The 10,931-nt window shown below is 45.3% G+C and overlaps 1 protein-coding gene across 1 annotated transcript; it reads right to left on the reverse strand.

Annotated features, from left to right (window-relative positions):
* Positions 1–2,899: 2,899 nt before the first annotated feature.
* On the reverse strand, positions 2,900–7,930 carry DMRTA1 (DMRT like family A1). Its single transcript, XM_086963263.1, has 2 exons — positions 7,430–7,930; positions 2,900–3,985 (listed from the first exon to the last, which is right to left on the reverse strand). Exons 1-2 carry the CDS (start codon positions 7,920–7,922, stop codon positions 3,219–3,221), a joined length of 1,260 nt encoding a protein of 419 aa, XP_086819389.1. The 5' UTR covers positions 7,923–7,930; the 3' UTR covers positions 2,900–3,218.
* Positions 7,931–10,931: the final 3,001 nt, after the last annotated feature.

Here is a 10,931-nt window from a genome sequence, read left to right on the forward strand (position 1 = left end):
GAACAGGTGTACCATTGAGGCTGGGATTGCATAGAACCTGGTTTGTGCTCTCAAATTCTTTTTTCTTAACTTGGCATCTGTGTGTACAGTCACTCAGGGAAGCGGTGCAGTTGCTCCAAATAACAATGACCTACTAGTTAACAGCTACTTATTAGTTGCTGGAAAACCAAACAATCAACACAAACAGCAAGTCTCCATGAGACAGTAGCAGGGTTTTCAGAATGCTGACTTAAAATATTGCCTACGTGAGAATGGTGTCAGAACTTACCTATTCACGGACACATCCACCTATACATTCAGTACAATAAGCAACGGCTTCAGAGATCTATCCTTTAGTTGCATGTCACTCATGCCTTAGCAGTGCATGTTCTGTGATGAATTAAAGATTGCACTAATCCACCCTCCTTGATCTGTTCTGCAGGAAAATGGTAATTAGTGCCTTTTGTGAAAAGGGTAAGCTTGCTTTAGTACTGTCATGTTGTTTCCGTTCTGAGAGGAAGTAAAGCTTTCACTGATGCTGCCCGACTTGTACCTGTCCAATGATGGAGAAATCCTGTGCTGTTGCTACCCTAGCTTGTGCTAATGCTGTTTATATTGTAACTTTATTGTGTTGTGGAGCTCAGTATAAAACTTTCCATTGTTCAAAAAAAGATTCAGAATGCTAATTCTTGTTTGAATGCATGATGTGAGTGGAAGAGGGAACCCTTACAAGTATGTGAGCAGGGTTTACTTTGGGTTTTACACATGAAAGAAGACATTTTTTAAATCTAGCAGGCAACTTTTAAAAATGTTTAGAACATAGCTGACAGGTGGCAACATGACAGGTTTAACACCTCCAACCAGTTCTGCCACATTAGCCAACAGCATTTTACATGCTGGAGTTTTCAACCCTTATTAAAAACTGTTTAAAGCAAACCCGCACTCCCCACAATGCTGTAGGCTGTTGGCTAATAAAAAACGTTTTAAAGATGATTGTAACTGGTCGAGTACCAAAGCACAGAATTGTGAAATGCAAAGTAACATTTAATTCATGGCTTTCTTCTTTTTTTCTTGTAGGCAGTCACAGATTAAGCAGTCCAGTGGGTGAGAGGGCATAGACAGACATTCAAATGCGTTCATTGTTGATGGGCTACACTAAAACTCCTTGGAAACATCGACAAAAGACGTTGTTTTCCAGAAAAATGTGAACAGCAGAGACACAGAGAAGGAAGACTAATGTCCAAGCACACCCTGGGCTTAGAAGTTTATGCAATTTTAGGGGCTGCACTTACAACACCACTCTGATGTCTAATTCTGCAGGTGCTGCTCCACGAGGGCCATTAGTTATGCTTTAAAAGTTCTGAGATAGACAACCCCTGAACTTGATGCTTCCTGTGGAACTGCACTGCATTACATTGAAAACTGGCACCAACAGCCTCCTTAAGAACATTGAGCAGTAGGTCACCTGACAGGAGCCATGACTCATCCATTTTGAAGGGTCCCCAGTGCCTTACTCCCTTGAAAACCAGAGCCCAAGTAATCCCATTAACTGAATACCAATTTGCTTGACATGACATTGGGAGCTATTTCTTAGCACCTTGAAAGCATTTATCTTTTTTTGGGGGGGTACACCACTTCATTTTAGCTGCTGTATATTTTAGTGATTACTTTTTTGTGATTGGTTAATGGATTCTCGGCCACCAGGCTCAGACCTAGAGTTGCCATTGTTTTCACTTGAGGCCATTCAGAAAACTAAGGCAGGCAAGTGTACTGTAATAAATTAGATATACTGTAGCATTCTGTAGCACAATGTCAATTGTAATCAGTCCACAGTAAAAAAAAAAAAAAAAAACAAGAACAGCAGAAGGTGCCTAAACTTTTACTTTATAACATTGGCCACAGGACAATTAATTGTTACTCAATGTTGTAGCACAATATCAGAGCTCAGCATGCTCTAGCTGCTCCTGGAAAAACCCTTCACTGTCCACCTTGCCGCCTTCGGAGAGGAAAGTGTACAAAGGAAGTAACTTAATTATATAATTACAGAAAAATTGAACCTGGGACCCTCCGACATTCGTGCTAGACAACAGAACCCATCAAGGAAATTGCAGGGTGACTGCTGACTGGTCAACCACGCAGCCAAGAGGCTCGGGTGGATATTGTAGCAGAAGGTATTTGCCAAACTCCTCTGAGAAACTCTTAATCTCTTCTGATTTTGGACACCTGCAGCACCGTTGGACATTCCGATGAGGGCATGCTGATAACTTTGATTTCATATTGAATTATCCCCCCCCCCCCCCACACACACACACACACGCGTGCACACTTTACAGAGCTATTCCAGGTTCCATCACCAGAGGTACAATCTTGTCCATGTTCCGTCATTGCTCTCTAATGATGAACTCAAAAATCTACTGTTCTCGCTCAGGTCACTTCTGGTTTGTGCTTCCAGTTTTTCTATTCGGCCTCTAATAAAGTTTTAACTGTGGGTGTATATAGTCCTGTATTTTTCCTTTGTCTTTATATTTCTCCTACTCTCCTATTACCTATTCAAAAATCTTTAAATGTTTAAAATACAAAATTGCCTTTCTCATAATAATTTCACGAACATAAGAGTCCATAAACACATTCAACAGAAAAAATACACATTGTTTCACCTACATAATGCTTGCAGGTGAGCAAAGAGAGAAAATCGTGTGTTCCTGCTAGTTTTCCTCTTGGTTGCTCTAAAAAAAAAAAAGAAGAAATTCCTAAACAGACATGTGGTGTGGCCACGTGAGCTATGTGTAGCTCATTTTCTCGCAAATCATTCTAATACTTTTGGCCTTTCATATAAAAACTGAAACGTAAAACTACTCGAAACAGAATGCAAATAAAATGTTCAGCAACACTTCACAGAAGTCTTGAATTTCTTTGGCAAAGCTCCACAAATGAGCTGCGCTTTTATTACAAAACATTACACCACTAAGGTGTATGAAAGAAATGTCACTTTAACAAAACAACCTTACAAGGATTTTACTTAGAATAAGGCCATTGGCGGCAGGCATCATAGGACTGTGTAACAGGTGTGACCTGAAGTATTTTAAGGGCATCATTAAAAAACGACAATGACTATCTTCTGATGTGAATTCAGGTGAGGAACCGAAATTTATAATTAGTTAGCAGCTGCTCTGAGTCCTTGGAAGCAGCTGTATAGAAGTCAGGTGTTTATGCAAATTCAGAGAACAGCAGCTGTGAAACTAGAGTTTATCCTGGTTTAGCTTGGCATATAGTCCGCCGCTTCCCAGAGATGCCTCCCTTCCGGTGCCGGACACGGAATAGTCCACTGCTGGGCGGAAGGGAAAGGTGGGAATGAGTCCGGAACTGAGGTAAGGGGACATGAAGCCGGTGATCCCCCTGCCTGGGCTGGAATAGGCCAGTCTCAGGGGGCTAAACCCAAGTCGTGGGTGGAAGCCGTACAGGTTCGTGTCGCCACCTAGCGGAGAGCAGTGGCTCTGCAGCGGCGAGAAGGCGGACTTGCTGCTGAAGGCCCCGAGCCCCAGGCCGGCCAGGCTGAAAGTGGGCGCCCGCTGCAAGCCGCCGTAGGTGGGGGAGGCGCCCAGCGGCTCCCGGGGCTCCAGCTCGTGGTCTCGGCCGTTCAGCACCTGCTCGATGGCCTGCACGACGTCGCCCTTGCAGAGGTGCAGGATGTCCTCCAGCCGGCTCTGCCGGTGCTGCGGGAAGACCTTGACGAGGATCTCTAAGGGGTCCCTCTGCTTGGAGGGCGCGGCCGGGGCGCCCGGGCCGTCCCTGGACCACTCGGCCTCGTTTCCGGACTCCGGGTCGGAGGAGGAGATGGAGCCGGGGCTGTCGGCGCCCTCGGAGCGGTGCCCGGGGCTGGGCGCGTCGTCCTTGTCCAAGGCTCGTGTTGTGTTCTCACCGGCGGGCCCCTGGGGGAGCTGGTGCGGCAGCACTGCGGGGCCTGCTATCCCCCGGTAGTACGGCTCCGCCCTGTGCGGCTTCTCGTCTAGGAAGAAAACGAAACACAGGATGGTTAGGAAAACATGTGTAGGAGTTGTGCAGCTGAAAACACTTCTCAAAATAGACAATTCAGTTCTAACTCCTAGAGACCAATCAGACAATCCCACGCTTTAACTTAGCGTTAATGTAACGCTAATAAACTGCTGCAGACAGCACGTTATTACAATAAGAATTTGGCTCTTATCAAAAACATTTTTAACCTGGAAGCGGGTGCATGTCCAGTAAAAATCTGAAAACTCGCAGCTTCTGATAGCGCCTTGATTTGGGGTGAATGAAAACTCTTAACTGGCTGCGAGAGGCAGACTGGTGGTGGCTCTGAGGGGTCAAAAGTGCCACCGAGGAGAGGAGCTTCACTGCACGTTACATTGGAGTGTTTACTGTCGTTTATTCTTGAGTGGTGTATCAATAAAGTTGGTTAGAACCGACGAGGAGCAAATTAAACAAATTGACATGGAATTCGTAAACCTCTGTCCCACGTTCCTTCCATTTAGGGCCAAGCTTTTACAACGAAAAACAATGCTAATTGTCTAAGTATATATTAAAACGACGCTCTATTTCCATTTAAACGTCTATAAAAATAACAACGTTACAAAAGGTAACGAGGTAGCTATACGCTGAAATCGAAACATAAAACCGTATATAACAAATCAAGAAGGAAACATAGCAAATCACAAATATATTTTAACCACAGAGGAAATTGAAATAACATAACAAATATATTTTAACCACAGAGGAAATTGAAATAACATAACAAATATATTTTAACCACAGAGGAAATTGAAATAACATAAAGAAAGGGCAGAACATGACATTAAGACAGAGCAAGAAGGGCATCAAAAGATAGGAGTACAGTCACTTTACAGAAGACGGCGACTGAATCCGGTTCAAGGGTGGATACATAACAGGGAAAGTAAAATCGTTAAGATATCGATTATAGTTTAACGTCATCTCACGGCTGGGTGGTTTTGGTTTAACGTTTCTGAATAAGTCTATTATAATGTCAGGAACGACGGTGTTTAAACTTCGTTTACAGAAAAATAAACGTAGAACTATCACATAATCCTGAGTAATAATCGTTAAAGAAACCGTTTTAGCAAACGTTTACATTCCCTGCTTCCTTTTAAATCACTTCGTTTGATTTTACTGAGCAGGATCGATGTAACAGGGAATCTTCAACATAAAAATGGCATCCTATCATAACAGAAGCCATTAAATACCTGATTTATGCATAAAAACATGTTGACGGCAGAATGCGACAAATGGTTATTTTCCTCTTGAATTAATGTAATCTCCGTTTCCCTTGTTATTTTCATATTTCGAAGGTAAACTGCACGTGGTTTGCTAGTCGAGCGCCCAGAGGGCTTGAAGTGCCACTCACAAAAAGCACACGGCGGATGCTTATAGTAATAGTGGAGTATACACGTGTACGCCCTGCTCGCCTGTGTGTGTCACGACATATAGACTCACGCCCAAAGCAACTGAGTTACTCACGTGCCGGACCCATCAAGGAAACTACCTGGCAGTCAGGATGATTTAAGAGGAGCGCACTCTTACGCGTGAGGAGATTAGCTCACATAAATCTATCATTTCGGGGTAATTTTTAAGACTGATGCGTGTATTCTCAACTCAAATCTATAAAACGACTACACACATCTAAGAGCAAATAATGGTCATAAGTGTTGTCAGTAACTGATGTCATTGTATACCGATGTAACGGCACTCAGTTTACCGACCTCGAAAGGATTCGAATTCGTGACCTATAGATGACAGCCGGCATCAGCGGCGAGCGTTAAACTCAGTATTCTCTGCGTATATTAAAAGATCGGGCGGATCACACCAGTTAGTGTCAGTTAAATACAGACAAAAGCTTGGCGGCGAGATGGGATAACTAGAATGGGCGATGCTTTCTGCTTAGGTAGGAAACAAGCTGGAAAGTAAATATATATTTTATGCAAGAGCCGGTTTCGCGAGATGCTTAAAGTAAAATAGAGGCAAGTGATGAGAGGGAAATTATATTTACCAATTGGGCCGCCAATTGGTTATCACGGGATGCAGGGATTTCGGAAGAGGGTTCCAGTGAAGGCGGCTATGGGAAAGTGCTCATTGTCAGATTGTAAAGTCAGGTGACTGTTGGATAAGTGGCAGGCGACGTGTACATTGTAAGTGAAGTGAACAAAGGGTTTTATGTTTTACTTTGAGCGCCTGTGCATTTGGTGCTTGCTTTTATTGGACCGTGCACACCTCACCCCGTCCCTGGTGGAGTCAACGAACGGGGGTCTGTAAAGTCAAAGCGAAAGGTGAAAGTGCAACAAGTCCCACTGAAAAATAGAGCACTGATAAACTAAATGATCAATGTCAGGGGTTAGGTGCACGATGTTATTACCGCAACAGGATGTTAGAGCTGTAGTGGGCATGAGTTTTTTTTGGCATGGATGCAAGGGTGGAGGGGAGAGAGGACTGTGAACGGGGAGATGATACCTTTCAATACACACGTAAACTGGAATAATCTAAATATAACGTTTTAAATGCTCCTGGCAGTGGAGTATAAGAGAGTGACAGAGCTGTAAGGCGGTCACAGCATGGTGCTCAGGGCCCAAGTCTCCCCATAGGTGTGATTGGAGAATCTTGGTCAACATAATATTACTTGCCATACAATATGGACCCTAATAAAAGATTGGCATGGGACTAATTGATAGAAAATTACGTATTCAAGATACAAGGCTCCAGTTAGGCACATCGAATCATGGAAGTCATGCGATGTGACACACTGCTCTATTGTCAATTCAGAACCCATTGGTGACAAGAGGGATGCCCCTCAAGTGAAAATATACGCAGTTAGTACCAGGGATGTTTTAAGGATTTTGGTGGCCCTTGTTCAGAACAGCTTGGATTTTATGATCCAGTTTCAGCTCTTTCATGTCCTCTTCGGCCTGGTCACTGACGATGCACAGGCACATTCGTCCAAACTCTAAATGTGTTTACATGTTAAAGTCATTTGTGTTTTCAGTATTGTAACACAGCAGCAGCTCACTAACACCACTGCAAGTAATCTCTGGCACACCCTCCCATTTCTCATATGAAAGGGCCTGTGTTGACCTAAAATAAACTTTTTTTATGGCTGTTGCATGAAACAGAAATGCACCACGTGTCTGCAACATGTCTGTAATAAACTCTCATTCATTACCCCCACTAAAAATAAATTAAAGGAAAACGCTATTTACAATAATATGCTCAAGAACTATTCGAAAGCCATCAGGGCAAGACTCTCTGCAGAACCGAGCTGACTCTTTCATGGGGCCCCTTGCAAGGCGAGGGCCCTGGGCCAGAGCTCACTTTGTCCATGCCTTAAACGTCTCTGGTTGGCACCTCTGGTCCTGCACCCCCATGTCCAGCGGGCCTAGGGCAGTCAGTGTATTGGGTCGGCACATACCTCTTTTCCCGTCACGGCAGTCCCCAGGGGTGATCTGGAAGGCTAGGTTCCCCAAATCTCCGCTTCCCTTGGCTGTTCCGACTGTCTGTGGCCCCGCGGACTCCCCCGCAGCGTAAAGGAAGTGGTGCAGTCCGCGCGCCTCGCTCTCCTCTTGCGCCTGCTGCCGCCTGAGCGCCACCTGCGCGGCCATCACGCGCTGGCGCTCGGCGATCAGCGTGCACTTGGCGCACGCGCAGTCACGCCACCGGCAGAACCGCTTGTGGCCCTTGAGCGCGGAGACCACGCCGTGGTTGCGGCAGCGCGCGCACTTGGGTGTGCGCGGGCAGGCCGAGGAGCCCGGCGCAGGCGACCCGGAGGAGGCAGCGGCTGCTGCAGCGGCGGCCGCCCGCAGGAAGAGGCTGGGAGGCCGTAGGAAGGAGGCGGGCATGGGCACGCCCGGGGGCAGCGCTGTGTGCGGCGGCGGCAGCAGCAGAGGGCGGCCTGCAGGCTCCATAGCTGTTGCCGTGATTCTCTGCGGAGGTGTGGACAGCTGGAGTGCAGGATGCGGTCTGAGGGTTTGGGGGAAAGCTGGCATGGCATGACAGGGCAAGGAGGCTCCTCCTGCGGGAGTTGGAACGCCCAGTCTCGGAGGCGGCTCCACCCTTGTGCCCGCCTCAATGCAACAAGAGACAGCGTGGGGGCACTGCATCTGCTGGACTCTGTACCCACCCGACCAGGTGATTATCTCCAAGAATCTAGCCCAAGCATCCCATTTAGAGGGGTTTACCATCTTTTCAGTAACATCCTGACAGTGCTTTAAATGGACAGGTAATGGCCAGTACTTACCAGCACTTCTCAGTACTATGGCAATACATTTAATGAGAGAGCAGGAACATCTCAGGACCAAATAGCTACTCTAAATAGGGAGTGCGTACCTACATTTATATATTTACATTTAGAACACGGTGTATTCATCTTCAGATGGGACAGAATTGTCTATTGAACTTAACGCCCTACTCCCATCAACCCTCCCGCTTAAAATACTGTGTCTCAGTTCGATTTAATGTGTTTACTCTCTCCTTCATTCATCCCTGGAGAATCAACAGGTTGTTAGGTGTAAGACTTCCTCCAAAAGACTAGATACAGTATGCAGCGTTATGGCCAGAGTGACCGACTATGGAAATGAGGAGCAACCACGTTGTAGTCTAGGCATTGGCTTTTGGACAAATCACTTAATATCCCTGTGCCCAAAAAAAGTGGCCATGTGTAATGTAACTGTTGCTCAAGCAAAGCGCTCCAATACCTTGGATCAAGTTTGTGCTATATAAACTGCCAAAAACATGTGTTCTTGCTCGGATCCTTCACACTATGCTCCCAGGTCTGACCAGGGTGACCGGTGGTAACCCTTCATTCAATTTCCTTTCCTCATTTTCATACAATCTCAAGATCTCGATGTGACCAGAGAGCACCTCTGATTCATTCTTTCCAAAAAAGTCCAAGTTATGCAGTGTGGCACAGCGGTCAAAGGGCACTAAAAAAAAGTATGGGAACTGTGATCCTCAGTGTCAGTGAACAGGGGGCGCGTTCAAATACATTTCTAAAAAGAACAAACTATTCTGCAATTATTTTATTGGTTTTTCATCTTTAGGTACCTGCATTTAAAATAATCCATACCTTAACTGAAAAAGAAATGCAAGTTCATCTAATTTGTGGAAGTGCACGATTTTACATTATGAAACCGCAACTGATTAATGTGGTGTCTGCAGAGGTCTGTGTGTGTGACCAGAGAGCTACAATTGAATCCTGGTTGGTGCATGGGAAATATGTATTTTTGTATTTTTGGTGCTACGAAGCCCTGCTTATTATGGCACTGTGAATATGTAGTTATTTGTTTTAATCTTGCATTACAAAAGATAGGCAGCCCTAAAATACACAAAAAGATTTAGATTTAAAATAAAATAAAAAAAATGCTTCGAAAATATAGATTTAAGTAATGTGCAGAATGCACCTACTGCAAACTTTTTCTTATAACTGTCCTTTAAAAACAGGCACTCCACAGCTCCGCTGGCAACACCCTTGAGATACATCTAAAAAAGAATACATCTTTGACATAATGAAGCTGCAACAGACGTCATCAATTAAAGGCAATATTGGCTTCAAAGCAGCCTTTACGTTTACACAGTAACAAATTGCACATTTTTACATTTTTACATTTGCTTCAGGCAGCAGGGCACCCTGACAAGACGACAGAGCATAGAAGACCCCCCCCCCCCCCCACTTCAGCAGAGTTACCTCAGCTGGTAAACCGTTCCTGGACGGTTATCTTTTAACAACAATGTACGGGAACTGTTTTTGTTGAATTAAAAAGTATGGGCACGCATTGCCCTATACATCCTGCCCATTTTCGACCTCTAGTTTGTCACCAGGGAATGCAGTCTCACAGTTTGAGTAAGGAAACTCCCTCGCACACCCATCAACATACCAGCAGCAATCACAGTATTTTCCAAGTGAAATATTGTCAACGTTGATCTTCCACTAAGTGAAGTTTCTGCTGGACTTGATGTGAAATTGGACTAATGTGCTTCCACATCCTCTGCACATGCGTTGGGAAACCCATTTTTAGGTCTCGCCTGTCGATGCGCATGCGCATCGAGCAAGCGAGAGTATTGGGACTTATCCACTCTTTATCCACACTGCAAGGAATCGTGGCGATTCCTTGCAGTGCCCGTGACTTTTAAGCTCAATGCGCATGCGCATTGAGCTTAAAAGCGCGTGCACGTCCGTCTTGGTTTACCCGCTCCGCCCCCTCCCCTTCCCGCCGTGTCGCATTTCTCCTCCCCCCTCCCCTCTCTTCCCTCCGTCTTGTTTGTTATTTTACCCGCTCCGCCCCCTCCCCTTCCCGCCGTGTCGCATTTTTGTTCATGCCTTTTGTTTTCATCCCCGGTTTGTTATGGGGTATTGGCCTCGACCATTGCATATGTAATTTTCTACACCATTTTATCATGGCCCCCATTTTTGCCCGCTTTGTTTCTTTTCTTGTTGTCCTCTGTTTATTTTGTTAGTTAATCTAAGAGGAGGAGCTACTCTATAGTCCATCTTCTTATTTATCTGGCTTCCGCCCAGCGCTAAATATTTAAACTCTGTTCCCGACCCTCAAAGTGCGTTGCATCTCGGCTGTGAGCACTCGGTTACCCTGCCCGGATGTTTTTTTTGCACCGCCTGATCCTTTACTCAAAGTAACACCCCTCGTCGCAGCTGCATTTTTATCTTTAACGCCCTCGCAATCTCCTACTTTGGCACCATTGGTGGACCGATTTTATATAATTGTCTGTGCGCGTATATGCCTTTTGCACTTTACGAGTCTCCTACTATCATTCTCTTTTTGTATACCGTGGCAGCCCATATCCTCTTCACTATGCTGCCTTGGTGCCGCTGATGCCTTGTCTATTTCTGTTGTTCATACTGTTGGTCCTCACACTTTGTCAACCCTACACTGCTGAGGATTTCTTTCCTTTCGGCAAGT

Source organism: Lissotriton vulgaris, chromosome 3_1 (assembly GCF_964263255.1).
Source record: "Lissotriton vulgaris chromosome 3_1, aLisVul1.2, whole genome shotgun sequence".
NCBI lineage: Eukaryota > Metazoa > Chordata > Amphibia > Caudata > Salamandridae > Lissotriton > Lissotriton vulgaris.

Excerpts from the sequence above, each read along its gene's own strand:
- DMRTA1 (XM_086963263.1), bottom strand. The coding sequence starts at position 7,922 with ATGGAGCCTGCAGGCCGCCCTCTGCTGCTGCCGCCGCCGCACACAGCG. Across the intron at positions 3,986-7,429 it reads CTGCCGTGACGGGAAAAGAG|ACGAGAAGCCGCACAGGGCG; the intron begins GTATGTGCCGAC and ends TTTTCTTCCTAG.